The following is an 18789-nucleotide window of genomic DNA, read 5'->3' as shown; positions in this document are numbered from 1 at the left end:
TGTCTGGCACAGTTTTCACAGGGCCCCATCCTCAGCCATGTCAGTAAACAGTTTGTGACTTCAGAGTAGGAGGAAACTGAGAGAAAAGTACTCTGGTTCCTCTAGCAAATTAAATTCTATGTCAAGAGCTGACTAAAAATCTAGGAACTGTGTGAGGAATTATCTGATAATGACAGAAAAAAACAATTAATGAGCAGCAATTTTCATAAACTTCCCTTGCCTTCCCCACTAGTGCAATGCAATTAAAATAAACTTATTGAGCCATGGGGATGCAAAAGCAAGTTATGTTTCCTGAAGCAAGGACACAGTGAAGAACAATTAGGTACTGAATTAAGATGTCATTATATTCAAGGCAGCATTTTATTTAATTGGGCCCTCAGCTTCCTGAATCAAGAATTCTATTCCACTGCTCACTGTTCCAAGGCAGCACTGCTATCAGAGCTCATTTTGTCCAAGTACCATTTCTTATGGATATATAAAATTCCTCTGGTGATTGAGCCTCATTTCAGAGCACACTGAGGCTGTGAAGATAAATGGCAGTATTGCTGCTGACAAAAGTGATATCAGAGTCCTGAGGCTCAACACAGGAAAGGCTGTAAAGATATGGATCACTTGGAGTGACTGAGAAAATAGTCTAAGCTGATGGGAAACAAGCCCATCCGTAACCTGATTTTTACTCTCTGAAACTTGTTTTTTTCTTTTAAATGAAATCTGTCTTAAGATCCGATAAAAAGACTGGATACTTTAACATGTGGGAGTTTGGCTCATCAGTTTCAGGGTCTAAAAGCTGCTGACCAACATCATATTTATGGAATGGAAACTAAGCTGCTGTACCTCCAGGTTATGAAACAAGGTTATTTATATAATACACAAAAAACCACAGTGACGAAAACTGTATTCTTACTATGAGTAAATCAGACACCAAAGTGCATCTCTCGTACATCCTGGCAAAGCATCCAGCTCCTGGAGATAACAGTCACAGGTGAGATGAAAAATAACTACAGCAATAACAGCCCTGTCAAGGTATGGATGAAATAAAACCAGCACCCACGCACTGCCACTGCAGCATCCTCATCTCTGTAGCAACATCCTTTCACAATGCAGGTGAAGCTGAAGCAGGAATGGAACTTACCATCAACAGCAGCCTCCTGAAGAGGTCTGTACCCGCTGTGTCTGTGAGCAGGTGAACGCTGGTGACATCGGCCCCGCCGCGCTCGGCTCCCAGGGAGACGCGGCTGGGGTCACCCCCAAAGCTGGCGATGTTCTGCTGCACCCACCTCAAAGCTGCCAGCTGGTCCCAAAGGCCAGCGTTCCCACTCGCCTCAGCAGAGCCTGGAGGAGGAAACAAAGCACGGCTGAAAAGAAAACTATAAACATTGAAATTTGGGGCAAATATTACATGTTTTGCAGCTCTTGTAGCTGAAATTTGACAAAACTGATACCAGAGTTTAAAAGTCTAAGGTGGTCTCTTCCAAGGTAATCACTTTACACAGTGACTCCATTTCAGTTTTTGCCACTCCACAGGGCAGCCCTAGGGGTGCTGGTTTGCACCAGTGATAGAAAAATAACACATGAACTTCTAAGCTTCGTTAGGACACATCATGGCAGGAGACAAATCCAAGCTCAAGTATTCATAGATTTAGCCATAAGATTCTTTTTCAACGTAAGTAGATTAATCTTAAAATGAATTGAAAAAAGCAAAAATCTGTGTGTTTGCCAAGTTCACAAGTTGGAAGGGATCTATAAAAATTACTGTTTTCCTGGGGTACACCTGATTGCATGTTTCCTTCCTACATACCTCTTATACTTGCCCTGCCCGACCAATCATAAATCACAATATCTTGAATTTCTTTACACTCTTCCAGATATTATTTTAAAATTTGTAAAATTTCTGTCTATATTCTTTGAGATTGTCCTATGTCTCTCCAATAGAAATCTAATATATATTTTTGTAAACATAAAAACAAACAAATAATTAATCATGTGCTTCTCATACCTAAATATGACCACCTCCTTTTCAACACTAAAAAGTGGTAACCTGATACTTTTATTAATAAGAAACTAATGCTGAAAGCATCTAATGATGCAAGAATGTAGGCAAGCTTGATTTTATGTCAACAAAAAGAAATAAGTAATTCCTCCATGGTTTGTAAAAAAGGAATAGAAAATGATTATTCACTGTCTATTTCTTTTTAGTCCACAATGAGCTATTCATTTTCAAAGTTTTAAAATTCTTCACATTTAAAACTTGGAAAAAACCAAAAACCCACAGGATAAAATAGAAAAGCTGTGAATAGAAACACAGCTGAAACTATTTGTTTCTTCCATTGCCAAGACCAAATAGTACAAGTTTAAAATAAGGGTAGGTTCAGAAACTAGTGAATTAAAATGAATAGAGAGTGGAATAAAAAGGTGCTGCTTTGTGGACAGGTCTTAGGCAAAGAGCAGTTAAAGTGTACGTCCTTTACACTTCTGTAGTGAATTCCTGAGGTATCAAACACACCAGTTTACACAGCAGAATAAACACAGAGGAGAACAGATTAATGGTAACCTTGCAGATCTTAGAGGTGCCCATACTACAACAGCCATTGTTAGAACAGCCTTTCAGTAGGACAGCCAAAAAGTGAAAGGCCCAAAACACTGTGACCTATAGCCATTGTTTCAGATGGTGAGTCCAAGCCACACCAGTGAAGCAATGGAGGAAATATTTTCCCTGCTTAGTTTTTTGGTTTTGTGATTTGGGTTTTTTTGGGCTTTTTTTAGTTTGTTCTGCATACCATGACCAGTTCCCAGAGCTCTCAATCCAGCAATAAACCCACTCTTTAAAAAGGAAATCTCATTTTAAGAACTTGCTCCATCCCCATTGAGACCACTCCAAAGGAAGTGAAATCATAGAATCAGTCAGTTGGAAGGGACCCTTAAATCATTGAGCCCAACTGTTAACCCAGCATTGTCAAGTTCACCACTAAACCATGTCCCCAAGTGCCACATCTACATCTTTTTAAATATTTCCAGGGATGGTGACTCAACCACTGCCCTGGGCAGCCTGCTCCAATGTTTTTCAATCCCTTTGGTGAAGAAATTTTTATGTGCAGATCCATGTAAATGTTTTAGCCACACAATCTGCCTTGCTTTCACTATACTAAACAAAAAGACCAAAGAGGGAAATATAACCAGTTCCTTTCTCCTTGGCAAAAACCACAACTGGGTTGTGAAATGTACCACACTGGAGAACAGATGCATGCATGGACCTTCATAGGAGTTAGACTGAAAGAAACATGTCTGCCAGGAATCTTTTCCACTGCCTTTTTGTAGGAAAAGATCACATTCCTGAGGACCACAGGAAGCTGAAAAGAAACCAGAGTCCTCATGTGCTTCCTTCTGTTATTACTAAACAGAAGAAGAATAGTGCTAAATTAAAGCATGAAAATCATTCTGGTTTATATGACTTCATGGAATCTTTAAAGAATAAAACCTAAAAACATGACTGTCTTCTCCAGACTCTTGCCATCCATATCACTGGCAACTCACCTTAATTTTACTGGACAAAAAGGAAGAAGTGAAGAAAGTGCATCACTTTTTGCAATATTAATGGGTGATAGCAAATTTAATTAAACACCTTTTATATTTATAAGAAAGAGAGCTCTTTCACTTTTTACAAAAGCCATGCCACGGAGAGACAAGAAGAACTGTAGAACTAACAAAAACTCCATCCACACAAAAGGAAATCTTCTGTTTTCACTACCCTTCAATTCCCTAAAAATCTATTTAACTCCTTCCTTTCTAGTTTTGTAATTTATAATAAATTAACTTGAGAGCATTCAGGACTTTGCTCAGTTGAACAATCAAACTAATATTACTCACAAGTTCATAACTTTTATTTCTAACTGTAGAGCCTTCTAACAGCTCTGCTGTGAAGCCCTAAGGGTGAACTCCTGCTCCCTTTGAAACTAATGGCAAAAGTTCCAAAGGACCAGGTGCAGGAGACTGGAATGTTAATGGTTAATGACTTAAATAATCACCCATTTGTTGTCACAGCACCAGGCCTGACAGAGTTCAAGGTGTGTTGGACAACATTCTCAGGTGTATGGTGGGATTCCTGGTGTCTCCTGTGCAGGGCCAAGAACTGGACTTCAATGATTCTTGGGAATCCTTTTCAACTTCAGATATTTTGTGATTCTAGGAGTGCACAATTTTCCCAAATACACACCATGGACTTCTCAAAGAGGAAGAGGCCAGGAAAGACTGAACTTTTTCCTGACCACAGCTCCACAGTACAGAGAGCTGGAGAAGGTCCCCAAAAAGTCATGTAATGAACCACCTCTATCTGAAGGTTTGCAGGAATGCCAACCATGCACACACCAAGCCCATGTATTGACATTTTGGGACATGCAGGTAGAACCCTGTGAAACAGAGACCAAATAATTTTCCAAAATTATGCATCATCATATAAATACTGCTGCATCATTTTCAGCCCAACCAGCATTTTTCACTAGAAGGAAACCTAGGCTGAAGGAGGGTGGTGTGGGCAGTGCTGTGTACTGGAAGCTCCCACAGCACCTATCCACACTGCATTTGGCTCTAGACAAAATGAAATTGTGGTATCACTTTCATAAACACTGGGTTTGCACTGATGAAAACAGTGATGTTTTTTCTCCAGACACATCCATAACCAAATTCTTATCTAAATAAGTAAAGATCTTGTAGTGACAGCTCTCTATTTACAGAATGAAAGAGACTTTGCTGTGAGTGAGCTTTGGACAAAACAATAAACAGAGAAGGGGGAAAAATAACCAACAATTACAGCTATAACCTTAAACCAGACAAAATCCACCCAACATCACTAGCAGTGAACACTCAAAAGGATCATGAGGCCACGTATGTAAGTCAGATACTTGTAAACATGGCAAATATGACATCCTGAAAGTTATAAATGTATTAAAATGCCCCCTAAAGAGGCCAAGGATTGCCACCAGACTGAGACAGAGCTCCATTTGCAGCTGTTGCATTTTTTCTTAATGGCTCTCTACCATAAGTTCCCCTGCCCCAGGCAGAAGTGAAAGATGGTAGAAAGGTGTTCCCTACTTGCTTAAAAAGGCAAGGCTAAAAAAAGGCAAAGTGAAAAAAAAAAATGGCACTACCCCAAAGATTTAGGGAGACTGAATGTGTGTTTTCATACCTCTTTATGCAAGACAAAATCCTGTTTATAATGGGAATTTGTGTAATTTTTAACGGCAATTGGCATTAGGAGAGCAAAAATCCTTTACACTGGAATGTGGGGAAGGGTTGCAACATAGAACATGTAAATGTTCAGTCACATCCAGGCCAGTACAGATTCAGGTTAAATGTGGCAAGTCCTTCAGAGAAGTCAAGCTGAATTGTTAAGAAACCAACCAACCACCTTTGTGCCTTACTTTCAGTCCTCTCACATCCTTCTTACCACAAACCTGCAATTATCTGTCTCTGCCTCTTCCCCACTCTGACATGGGCACAAGAGAGCATCAGCAACATTCCATGGATGGAACAGGTTGGAAGTTGAAATCATTGAAAACTCTACCCACAACAATAGGCCACTGGAATTAGCAAGGATTTTTGATACTAAGCTATCTTCACATGTGTCTGCAAAACTCAATATGCAGAAGTTCATCTGCAAGCACAAGTCTATCCAGTGCTTTGATATAGATATTGAGTTGGGTTTGTTCCTGTCCCTGTTCCCCCAGCCTCTCCCCTTTCTCTTCAGATCAAGTCCCCACTCCTTCTTGGCCATTTTTTTCCCACAATAATTTAGGAAAAAAAAAAATCTGTGAAAGATATAGGTTAATTGAGTTAAAAAATAACTTGAAAAAAATAAAAATCAGAAACAGAAGAGTTACAGAATGCATAATTGTGTTTGCTCTGGAAACCCATGACTTACCAGTGCTCAGGAAGCCAAAGACACCGACACGGTAGTTTGCCGTCACGACGATGACGTTGCCGATGGCAGCCAGGTATGACCCATCCAGGGTTGTCTTTCCCTCCTCAGCATTGTAACTCCCTCCATTGTGGAAGAACAGCAACACTGACATGTTTTTGACCTGCCATGACAATGACCAGGTTAATATTCCCGTTGCCAACTGCTTTGGTAGGTCACACAAGCAGCTTTTTCTTGAACATTATCTAAGCCATTTATAGCTTTTTAAGAGTGACCATAAAGAGGGAATATCTGCCCATCTGTCTGGAATTTAAAGGGTGTTGTCCACAATTGTCCACAAATTGTCTGCAATGACCTGAATATCATAAAGAGGACACTATCTCCAGTATAAAGTAGATCTAACAGTACCATCATATTCCATCAGCCAAAATCTCCTCTAGGCCAGCTCCTGCTGCCTTGGCCACTGAGCATGTGGTGTGCTTGTCTTTGCTAGAGCACATCTGCTTAATACAAACATGCAGGAAAAGTTCAAACAAGTGGGAAACAGGAGAAGGAAAAGGCCTGTTGGGTTGCTCCATCTTGAGTAAGACTAACTTATAGCTCTGCACATCTGCTTCCTGCTCTCAAGTCTTCAGCACCCAAACACTGCCTAGTCTCAAAAATGTCACTTGATACTGATAACACTCCATGCTCCTTCCAGTGCCCATGGAAATTTTCCCCTGCAAGATACACAGAGGGATCCTGTAGAGAGGACTTTGTCTCTACAGAGGAGAGACCCACATCTCACAAAGTACAGATGGATTCTGCCTCAAAAGAGCCCATCAGGACTCCTGGGATGGCAGAAGTCCCAGTCTGCACCCATGCTAACACTCCTGGCAGAGCCACCTGATTTTGCACAGAAACAGAAGCTTTTGCCCAAAGCAGCACCAGGTATGGGCCCTCTCTGCACACACAGCAGAGCTGCTGCTGCATCAACAGGAAAAAGGCAGAACAGCCCCAGGACACCTCAGCACTTACCAGCAGGTTACACACACTCAATAGAAACATCCTTCAGTGAACAAAAGAGAGGAGGTTGGTTTGGTTTTTCCCTTTCCTGTAGCAGCATCAAAGTACATCTGGGGCTGGTTTTCCCTGCACCTAGAGGGCATTGGCCTCTGCTGCTGTTATTTTCTGGATGGAGCTTAGCTAAACACAGCAGTCCCATCTGTTCTGGCAAAGAATGTCTCCAGCAGAAACACAAATGGCTGTATGGGAGAAGCAGCAGAGCAGCGATGGCTGCAGCATCCTGCAAAATTACAGCTCAGCAGGCAAACTACCCTCAACTGCCCTTAATTTGCCCACAATTGTGTGGGCACTCCTCACTTATCTCTCTGATGAATCAGTTCAGGGGCTTCTTGTGAACATAACAATGTTGCCAAGAAAACACAAGATATTACAAGCACTGAGACAGTTGTTTTTTTTTTTTTTTTCTCATGAACTTTTCTTGAATTGAAACTGCCTAACTGGTAGTGCCTTGTCCCTGGTTCCCATTTCTGCACTGCATGCAACAGAGAGAGATGGGAGTGAAGAAAAAAAAGAAATAATCTGTTTTCACATGGAAATTCATTCTGAAATACAACCACATCGAGTTGTGTCAGCTAAAATGGTATTAACAGTTATATTGAGACTGCTCCATCCCCTCAGCTCAACATGGTTAAGCCTGAGGCTCATACTAAGCATTTCCCACATGTCCACAGTCTCCATAGCACCATGACCTCCAGCTGCCCTGTAAATTGCATATTACATTATTCTGAGTGACTTTACACAATAAAAAGCTTACAAAGGTCAAAGATGGGCAGTAAAATTTGGAAATGGCAAACCAAAGCCATTTACAACAGCTGCAACAGATATGGAGTAATTCAGGGGAAGATTTAGCACTGGGACTGTGCACAGAGCCAAGTGTCTGGATGCAGCATTCCCGTTTGTTTTTCTGCACCAAGCAATGGGAAGCCCAGCAGCTCCATCATGGTTTCACGACTGCAGGGGCTTAGGTTCCATGTGCAAACCCTGATGGGGTAATGAAGTTCAGCAGCCACCAGGATGCTGCAAGTCAGCTGGAAGTCTGAGAAGCTTCAAAATATTCACAAGCATCTCCTCCATCACAGAATGACAGAATGGTTAACCTTGGAATGGAACACTGCTGGGGCCATCTGGTCCAACCTCCCTGTTCATCCTTCTGTAAAACACTTGATGAGCTATTTGACAGGAACAGATTTAAACTCCATCAAGACAGGAAACCTTACTACTGTATAATATTGCTCTGTAAAGAATTGAATGCAATGGGGATGACACAATAAGGATGGGAATGTGCAGGAAATGGAGAAAAAAGAGAGAGGGCTTAGTTTTTTTTCCATTTTAATTTCTATTAATGGAGATTTTTAAGTCTTGATCTTACAATTAAACACTTTCTAAATAAAGGCAAAGCACAGCTTTTCTGAGCTAGTGTGGCAGGTGGTGATAATTATAGGTGGGAAAAAGTCAGAAGCACCAGTTTAACTGTGGTACAGCAGCTATGGAAGTAAAATTATGTCATTCACCTACTTCAATGCTTGACACTTTGAGAGTCCTTTGGTGACAGGCAGCAGTCCCTGCACTGTGCTCTTTTTGAGGCTCAAAATGCTTCTGAATGACCTCTGCATTCACTGCTCTCTGGGAGATTTTATATTCCATATTTATTAGCTAATTTAACTTTCCACAGACTGAAAATATATAACTATCTAGCTGCATGTGAGCAAAAAATAGAGCTTGCCACAAAAAGAGACAGGAAAATTCTATGCCTTCTGTTCCCAGTTACTTCTGCAAAACCAGAAATTTTAGTTCTCTCCTGAACTAGACTTATTGCATGTGAAACTGATTTTCTTGATTGGACTTACTTCTACCTTACAATTTTACAAAAGACAGGAGAGATTCAGTTCACAGGACTGAGAAGGAGAATAGACAAGCCTATTTAGTCTGGTGGAAAATACAGTGCTTTCAAATAAAGTATCTTGAAAGCAGCTCTTGCATAGATGGCAAACTGCCTGGGACAGTGACCTGATGTTTTCAATAAGTGGTGACTGCACTCAAGGCAAATGACAGCCTCTTGCTGCAGGGATAAGACAGACTGCTGGTCTCTCTGATGATTAATATGGGCCTGCAAGGGACTCTCTGAGCTGCTGTCAGATTGCAAAACCAGCTCTTTCTAGACATGCAGTATGACAGATTCATAAATTTCTATTACAACTACCATCACCTTCTGAAAATTGCCAGTACTGTGGAAAGAAAAAGTTCCTGTCTCTGGGCCCACTCCTCATTGGGATTCACATGTTATTCAGCATCTTCATCCCCAGCCCCCCAGGGGCTGGACAATCATTTTAGCTTGGGTTTAACTTGCAGCTCTCTTTTATATCTGCTTAGAATGAGAAAATCAAGAACTTTTGAATGACAATTCTTCATATTGTACCAGTGGCCCAGCCATTTTTGGAAACATTTATTTTTAAGCTCTGTGAGTTGGCCACAAATCTAATATTGCTTGCCACTCTCCCAACAGACCTCCCACAGATGTCAACAGGGGAACAGTAAAGAGGAGGGTGAAAAAAAACATCAGCAGCCCCCTGTCTGCTGGTAAATGTTGATGTATTGCATTGCACTGTTGTCTCCTGGACAGATGGTCTGCTTGCAGGAACTCTGCCTTCTCTGTCCTTAATTTCTCCTCCTTTGCTGTCACCTTCTTCTGGTGTTTTGTTTCCCTCTCTGTCTCTCTCTTATTTCTAGCTTTTTTAGTGTGCTTCCTCCAAGTCACCCAACACAGCTCACACAAAGCCTGTAGGGAATATTCTTGTACCAGTAAAGACACCAGAGTGCCTAATTTAACTTTGCAGGCTTGGTGAACTACGCAGGCAAAACAGCCATTCATGCCAGTTAAAAGCACTTTGGAAAGAGACAATCCCCAGCTACAAAAAAATTTGATTTTAATTACATCTCTTACTTACAGTGGTGGCAGGAACAAAGATGTGCAGATACAGACAGTCTTCACTGACAGACTGTGATGGGGCCTCTCCATCTCCTGGCTGCCAACATGCTGCCCTAGAGACACAGATTGAGAAAGTTACAATCAAAAAGGCTTTTACTCTTCTTATACTGCTGCTACTTCCTTATATTTTGATGCATTAGGCTAATAAAACTTTTAAATCTATAAATCTTGATCTCATTTAAAACTGTGCCCACCTGTAAGTTAAGAACAGCTATGTGGGTTTGTATACACACACATAATGCATTGCATTTGTGTGCCTAGAACCCCTCCTCAGAAACCCTGCCTCATTTTAAAAAAGCTTAAAACTTAAAAATATGCTTTCAAAAAACCCACACTTCACATAAACTACACAAAATTAGGACCAGCTGTAAAGAGAGCAGGGCTGAGGCTCACAGGCACAGTCTCCCCTGCACACCTACAAAATCTACTCTTTTGCTGATATGCTGGTTATTTATTTAAATTTCTAATAATCTGTGGGCTAGATACATTTTGATTTATTTCCCAGTGGTCTGTGGGCTACATTTCATAGTGTTTAATTTAATTTCTAATGGTCCGTGGGAAAATTTGGTAACTTCAAAATTTTAATGCATTTTTAAAATCTCTTTGTTCTAAGCATCATAGCAGACCATTAACAGTGTCAATTAATGTTTAAAGTACCCTTTCAATAAAAATTCAGTAGCCAACCACATAGAGAAAATTATTTTCTGGCCATCATCTGAATGAGATTCTTCTGCTCAAACATATCAAACTTGAATCAAGTGGATGATTTTTGCTGTTCAGTGATAACCTACTTTGAAGCCAGTTCCTCTATTTTACAGCTTTATCCCTACCACACAATGAGTTATGGAAAAAACTCACAATTTATTACTGAAGAAGCTAAAAGAGGCTTCAGAAAATATGGTAATAGCTCAGAGAATTATTTCTAAATTATCATTTTTAATGCCCTTGTAAAATTTTGTCCTAAAGCTGTAAAGAAATTATTAGAAAACTACAAGGAAAAGGACCAGACTTAATGGAATTCTAACTTTTTTTTTTCCAAAAGCCGGAGATTCCTAGGATGGTGATGTCACTCAACAACTTTTACACTGACATAGTAAAGCACATCATCTCCAAAACAAAAAAAACTGCTAAAGCCACTTTTGGCAGAAAAAATACAAATTCCCAGGTAGGAAACCTACCAGGACAATAGGTATTACATTATTAATCATACAGCTTTCCACAGGGCAGCAGGGATCATCACCTGTGATCACAGCTTCTTTTCTCCAGCTCCCAGGAGAAAGGCTGCCACCTGCTGAAGCAAGTCCACAGCTCTTTCAGGAGCTGGAGAATCCAATAGCTGGCTGGTGGTTTTGGTTGGCTTGGGTTGGTTTGGGTTGGGTTTTTTAAGTTTTTAAAGTCTTTTATCAAGTCCAAGCTGATAAATAAATATATCTCTTCCATGAATAATGGCCCTGTGCTAATGTGAATTTCTTGTACATAAATATTTTGCATCAATACAGAATATATAGAATCCTAAAAAAATCAACAGTTTCTATACATAAAGTGAGGTCTCTCCAATTCCCCAAGTGTAAACTCAAATAATTGCTTTTTCAAACTTAAATGAATAATAAAAGATAATAACCAAATTCTTCATTGGACTAAGCAAGCACTGTGGATTCAAAAGACAGAAACAGATTGACAAAGTTCCCCAAATTGTTTTGAAAATCTCAGCCAGGCTGCTCATTGAAACCCCAGGTCTTCAAGGGGAGATCACAGAGGCAGGTGGGTCTAACTAAACCCAGACTGTGGCTCAGACACCAAAAGCTGGTGTTGTGTGTGCTAAAATAACACCACTGAACATCTGAGGAAACAAAAAGTCACATCCCACCAGATGCCTGCAAAGTACTCGAGGCTGTGGCTTCACACATCTGGAGCATCCTGAAAGATGGAACAACCAAAGGCCAAATACACTTTCAACTCCCCAAGAATTTGCCTTACAATAGGTTTTGGACAGAAGAGATTGATTTTCTGGGCTCTTCAACCTGATCTCTTGGACACTACCAGGCAGAGAATTTCTATATGAGGCCCACAGCTTCTGGTTACATCAGTGTTGAAGTGCTCTCTTGGATTAAATGAGTAAAAGTGCATGGCTCAGCAGGAGCAAAACTATTTGTATAAATATAATAAATACCTATATAAATACTATTCAGAATGAAAATGGACTGAGAGCAGACAGCTGGTGGGGAGTTATGCAGAGATTCAACCGAGTGTACAGGAGTTTGCCTTTTCTCTTGAGGTGCTTGCATTCTTTAACATATAGATGGAGAAACTATTCTCTTTGCTAATCAAAGTATCTGTCTGTACTCTGTAGGTTGCTTTGCAAGAAAGGACATGAATATTGTTGTCATCACTCCAGCAGCTTTCCCAGCCCTGGCTGGAGCAGGTGATCAGGGGTTCCTTACCGAGCCGCCGTGGCATTCCAGGTCTCCAGCCAAGCAAACGGCTCTGGGGGATGGAAGCGCCTCTCGCCAAGGGGAGGGGCAGCGTAAGGGATCCCCAGGAACTGGCTGATGTTCCTCCACCCTGAGCCAACGTGGATCACCTGGGATTTGCCCATCAGATATCCGTGGGACGGGATGTACACTCTTGGGGTTGAATCCGATTCAGAAATGGGCAGGAGAAAATCTATCAGAGGGTGAGCAGAGGAAAAATAATTTGTTTTTTCAAGTTTCAAATTTCAGAAATGAAAATTAGTCCCATTTCCCATAGTTTCAAACTGTTAAGTGTCTCCTCTTTAAATGAAACACAGATAAATTTACTGTTTAGTTTTACTGTTTTCCTATAAAATAGTTCATTAAAACACAGTGAAGTGACACCTCCTGCTATTTTTCTCCTAAAACAATGTATTTGATAGGCAGGAAAAAAATTAAAAGTCACGGGACTAAAACCAAATCTGTAACAAACAATAAACACACAAGTCTATTTTTGTATCTCAGTTTGTGATTTTGTTTTATTTGGCAATGATAAACTGCTTTTTCTCTCACTGAGTTTCAACCTAGAAGGTTCTCAATGACTTTACGGAATTTCAGTGAAAAGGAAAATTTTCTTCCTTTTCCCCTTATTGTCACCTGTGTTCTAACTACCTTTAATAAATAAAATATTTTTTTTTATTACATAAAAAGAAAGCAGTGTCTTTAAAAATCAAGGGGAATAAACCCAACAAACCTACACTTTCAAATAAGTATGTAACCAAACAACAGAATTTTTACTTATCTACACTGTCTACACAACTTCTTTTTCTCTCAAATATTTTTCACTTATTTAAAATATTATTTCATCCTGTTTAAGGAGCAGGGATATCTGTTTAGTTTTATGTTTTCTCTAGAGATTGTCCTTAATACTTTCAATTTACAGTGACTTTTCAACACTCGTAGTGTTATTCTCCAAGCTTAAAAGGAAGAGCATATCACAGCAACTTCTGCAGATGAAGCTAAGAGCTGGACTTGCATTACTGTTGTTGTTTGGTTTTACTACTCTGCCATTTCAAAGCATCTTTGATTAACTAGACTTCCTCTCTCATGCCTGCTTCACCACCAGAGGGTAACACTACAATTTCATGCATTTTTAAAACAGTATTTGGGAACATTTTTCCCATCCTCTTGGCTGTAACTCCTCTGCAGCAGCCATGGACAAGTGTCTAGGAGACATCCATATTGCTTTATGAGGTGAGGAATTCCTCAGTCCTCCATTCACAAGAATTGAGCATCACAGTTGAGGTCCTTACTCCACAGCTTTGACCTGCTCTTACCTTGTCTCCTGTAGATATAGGTAGCAGGTTCTTTGAGTAAAACCCAGCAGCTCTGCCCTTGCAGGCCATGTGCACACATCTGTGTATCAGGATAGAAAATGCACCTTATGGCTGAAGGCTGGATTTCCAGTGTAACCACTGTACATGACTGGTTCTTTGAACAAGCTGTGAGGTGAAGCATGAAGAAAAAGAGCAGGTAAAACTGTGTTCTCACATTTTGCATTTTGACAGTGTTACACTGTTCTTAAAAGAAAGGTTTTCAACAGGTGAAGCAACAAGGATATGATGTAATTCAGAGTAATGGGATATAAATGTCCTCAAATGCCCAGAACATTCTCCAAAATAGCCAAAGGACAGAAGCTTATATTGGCTTTAAAATGGAATAATGCAGCAAAAGAACTATTATCACAGGTTTTTGAAGGAGAAATATATAATCTAATAAAGTGCTGATAACCTCATCTGAATTCTAACAGTCCCCAGTGAGTAAGTGGGAACTTTCCCTTATTTCTACCACTCTGTGGCATTGAGGATTTCCCAGTCACGTGAAATTAAAGGACTCTTCTCTCTGGTCAGGCTGTAGAATAAAGCAATTCTCTTTGCTGTTACTACAGCTCAATCCCTGCTTCAACCTGCCACAGGTTGCTTTAGGTGTTGGCAGGTGGGTTTAGCAAATGGCAGTGGTTCTTTAGAAAAACAAGACATTGTTGCTTTAATTATTTGGTATAATATTCTCCCAGCTGTACAATGCCTGGAGATGTAAGAGATCTCCACGCCCAAGAGGTGTCAAAATTACCTAATTACTGTATTATATTACAGCATTTTATATCTATTGCATCTCCCTCTAAACTGCTTCAGAATCCCTCTCTCAGATTAGGAAATGCTGGGATAGTCTTTAAAGACAAGTAAAATCAGTGTATCTATGTCAGAAGTGGGAAAGCTGTTCTTGGTTTTCAGGCTCACAAGTCAGTATTTTCTGGAAAGCTGTGAATGACCATTTCTTACCAGACAGGCAAAAATCTCTGGCCGTGTAGAAGTCATTAGATATATCTCTGCTAACATGCACAACTTCAAAGTGTGAGATGGATGAATCCATGAGAACAGATGACACATTTAAGGGTTGCCAGGTATCCATATACTCTGTAAAATGAACCATAAAAAAATAATATAACTAGAAGGAGCAGTAAAAATTTCAGAGGAACTTAATAAAGAGTTAAAAGCATTGGGGAGTTCCTCAATGAACAAATGACATCTTCCTTTGCATCAACTGAGAATAAATTAAATATTCAAAGGCCTTTAATTGACATGAATAAATTAAATATTCAAAGGCCTTTAATTGAAGGTCCAATCCTATGTTCAGAGGTCAGATATTAATTTGTTTACAAAGGTGTTTAGTAAAGAAACAGGAAAATCCAGAGCAGCTTTATCCAGGTTTGAAGGTAAACCCAACTGATTTAAATAAAATATTTCTGAACAGCCCTAATTACATTAAAGGGCATGGGTTCTAATGCTTGCATACAAGTTCCTGAACAGAAACAGACACTAACTTCTTGGAAAGTAAATGGAGGTTAATTTGATCATTTTAATTTGATTTGGTGGACAAAATTATACTAAATTCTAAGAACAGATATAATGTTATGCAACTTCTACATAATTAAGATTTCACTCAATTTTACAGGCATATATATACACAAATATGTGCATATGTGTAAATATAATCATATGCATTACATATATGTATATTCCCATATATACATTTAACATCCATGCACTTGTGTGAGCATGCATATACACATATGTACTAACTCTGATATTCCTCAAGAATTGTCCTTCTGTCTCAAACTATATTTAAAAAAAATACCACAAACATTCTTTTCTCATACACAAAGAGATAAAAATATCTGAGAATTCTCAGTTTTGCACACAGAAGACAAAAAAAGAAGGTTTGGGACAGAATGGGCCTTTAATTACTTTAGTTCCTTTCAGAAGTTCAATATATTTTAAAAGCAAAAGGTCCTGCTGTGGCCACTGAGTCCTAAACAGTAGGTTGGTGTTGCCCTCTCCATGTAATTGTAGGGTGAGGACAGAGTAGAGTGAGCTGTTCCTTTGCTATTCCTAGTGAGCAGGTCTTGCCCTTGAGTTCATTGACCCACACAGACACGAAAGTCATGACCTGTCATTTCATTAAACATTTCTTTTATTCTACTGAGAAGTCAGTGACTGGCAAAGATGGCCAAAGTTTCCTTTCTCCCCCTCTCAGAAAGACAGTTTGACCACAGCACTCAACATCAGACCTGAGGATGAGGTCTGGCATTCAAACACTCAGCTTGAAAGTCCTGGTGTTGACACACTTGTCCAGTTGATGAAAACCCAAGACCCAAAACACCACAGAAAAGGCTGGTTGCATCCTCCTTGAGCAAATAGGCAGGGAATAGCAGAGACTAAATTTGATTTCATAACTATTGTATAATTGATGACAACACAGGGTAACTGCCACAATTCAGGACTCTACAATGATGCAAAAAGTCTTTTCTTTTGCAGGGTAAATCCTTCCCTAGGAAGTGTAAACCTCAAGCATGAATTATCTCACAAAGGACAAACTGAAAAAAACTGATGTGCTACCACCATTACCAAGGTTGTTGCATTAGGGCTTGGCTCCTTTGCCATCCCCCTTGCTGAAGAGAACATCTGATGGAGTGATGAACTGACCTTCTGTATTCCATGGAACTTCACAAAGTTCAGGTTTTGAATTAGAAGCAAGAAAGCAGGACTGGGCTCCGTGGGTCCTTTACAACCAAAATCATTCCATTCCTCTTATAGTTGTGAGCAGCTTTTCTATGAGAAAGAAGCTGAAGGTCTCCAGCGAAGTAGAAATGAAGGTTAATGTGGTGTTGCAGTATTATGTTAACACCACAAGCTTACTTGAGTCACAGAGAGGCAAAGTCATCAGCAGTGCTACATCAGAGGGGATCTGAATTAGTCAGGAGCAGTGACCCTGCAGTCACAGCTTGACTTGTGTGACAGACTCACTGCACTGGATTTTTTCTTCCCTTTAAGGACTGACTATTCAATTCTTTTAGAGGAACAGAGTGATTTTAGTCATGTAGAAATTACTATTTTTCATATTGTCAATGGTTTCTCTTTTTGAAAAACATCCACTATGAGTTGTTGCATGACCTATGTTAGAAAACTTCAGCCTCTACATCCAGGGTGACAGTTTGTGGCACTTATTTAGAAAGATACTTAAAAATAGACATCAACTTTAAGTGATAGAGAATTAACCATTACATCCTCTCCAGAGATTTTCTGCCTCCATTACTAGATCCTCCAGGTCTTTCTTTTCCAGACTGAATCTTGGCAATTTATGTTTTCAGTTTGTGGTTTTTTGGTGTTTTGGTTTTTTTTGGTTTTTTTTTTTCCCTGAAGAACAAGAAAATATTACTTTTATCAATATGACTCAAAGTTTGTTTTTACCTAAGAGCAATGTTGCCATCTGTGTGCTGTCTACAGTACCAGCAGCTGAGGTCCTACTACCGGAACAAGCAAAATCTCTCGAGGTTCAAACACAAAGCTTCAAATTACCAGTTGTGGTTCTTTCAAAAGAGAGCCTTGTCTGGATTCCACTGTAACACAAAAATCTGGGTGCACCAGTGGCTTTGGACGACATTTCCCCACTCTCTTTCCACAGCTTCCCTGACTCACCAGGTGACCTCAGGCAAGTCTCACCCTCCTCACTGCCTCCATTTCCCACTGGCCAAACATTCAGAGGGGTCCTTGCTCTCTCAGGAAGGAAATTCAAAATGAATCCACAAAAACAAAATAAACTTTTTGGATTTACAGCTCTGACACTTGAATTTTGCTTCCTATACCTAATTTCACAAGCTAAACTTTCTACTTCTACATTAGAAATTTATTTTATCCCTTTATGTGGGATAGAGTCAAGTCAGGAGCATACCTTTTATATACATATGAGGCACACTGGGCACTTTGCAGCCTGTGCTAGATATGGAAGAGTGACCACTCATGATGCAAACATCCACAGCTCATACGTTCCTATCTAAACTGATTATTCATTGCCCCAAATCTCACAAAAATGACCCTTGCCATGCCCACATGGCAGGTTGTTTGGGTTGGGTTGGGGTTTAGATTGTTTTGGGATTTTTTTCATCCTCCATCCTGGATGAAGCATTCATGATCTCAGGTCAGATTTAAATGCTGAGACTCTCAGTTTTTTTCATTTTCCCTTTTTCTGCCCAGGTGACCCCAGATGCAGAGAGACACAAAAACCTTAATGCTTATTTTAACAACAGAGCAATCCTCTTCAACCCAGAGCTGTGCGTGGCACCCCGGTGGACATTGACAGCCAGCAGCGAGCTGCTAAAGAGATTTTGTATATTGGTTCTTCCCTTCTCCTGAAAGCAGATCCAGCAACAGCCATGCACACCCACTTCATTCTGTGAGCAAAACACAACTTTCCATGGCTGATCTAAACTTGCCTCACGTGGAAACTGCTCCCACAAGGCAAAGCTGCAGGCTGGACCCGTGCTCCTGGCAATGCACAGTGCACCTGATGGGCTGGAAGACATTTCTGATTTATATATAGGTTAAGAGCTGTCCTTCCAACCCACATTTTGGCAAAGGCTTTCATTGGATAATTACAGCCCTCTGAATCCAGCCATCCCTGTAACTTTCATTTCAAAATTATAGATGTCCCATATAGAGAGCCTCTCTCTTCCAGATGTTCTTGTTTGGGTAGGCAAGGTTTAAGACTGGATTTGCAAAAAGACTCACGCTGGCCTTACTCTGCTCCCACTGCAGTCACAAGATCATAAGACTGGAATAGATTTCCTGGCAAAGAGATTATGAAATCTTTGCTATAAAGTCAACTAAAATTTCATCACTGACTTTAGTGGAAAAAAAAAGGCATCAATTATGAGTTTGCTGCAAAATTTAACACTTGATCTAAGGAAACAGAGATACGGAAGTGCATTAAAATAACAAGTTAAATTTAAAAGAAAACTTGTGAAGCTGAAGAGGTCAATA

At 40.0% G+C, this 18789-nt stretch overlaps 1 protein-coding gene across 1 annotated transcript in view; it reads right to left on the bottom strand.

Moving 5' to 3' along the window:
• Window positions 1–18789, bottom strand: part of TG (thyroglobulin) — a 141213-nt gene that overhangs the window by 59985 nt on the left and 62439 nt on the right. The window contains exons 36-41 of the mRNA XM_053996854.1: window positions 14752–14886; window positions 13750–13914; window positions 12404–12626; window positions 9922–10015; window positions 5915–6074; window positions 1133–1332 (exon numbers count right to left, since the gene is read on the bottom strand). Of these exons, the coding sequence (XP_053852829.1) occupies window positions 1133–1332; window positions 5915–6074; window positions 9922–10015; window positions 12404–12626; window positions 13750–13914; window positions 14752–14886 (977 nt within the window). The remainder of the gene's footprint in view (window positions 1–1132; window positions 1333–5914; window positions 6075–9921; window positions 10016–12403; window positions 12627–13749; window positions 13915–14751; window positions 14887–18789) is intronic.

The sequence above is a fragment of the Vidua macroura genome, chromosome 1 (genome assembly GCF_024509145.1).
Source record: "Vidua macroura isolate BioBank_ID:100142 chromosome 1, ASM2450914v1, whole genome shotgun sequence".
In the NCBI taxonomy this organism is placed as follows: domain Eukaryota; kingdom Metazoa; phylum Chordata; class Aves; order Passeriformes; family Viduidae; genus Vidua; species Vidua macroura.
Note: the sequence above shows the minus strand (reverse complement) of the source record. Positions and strands in the feature narration are given on the sequence as shown.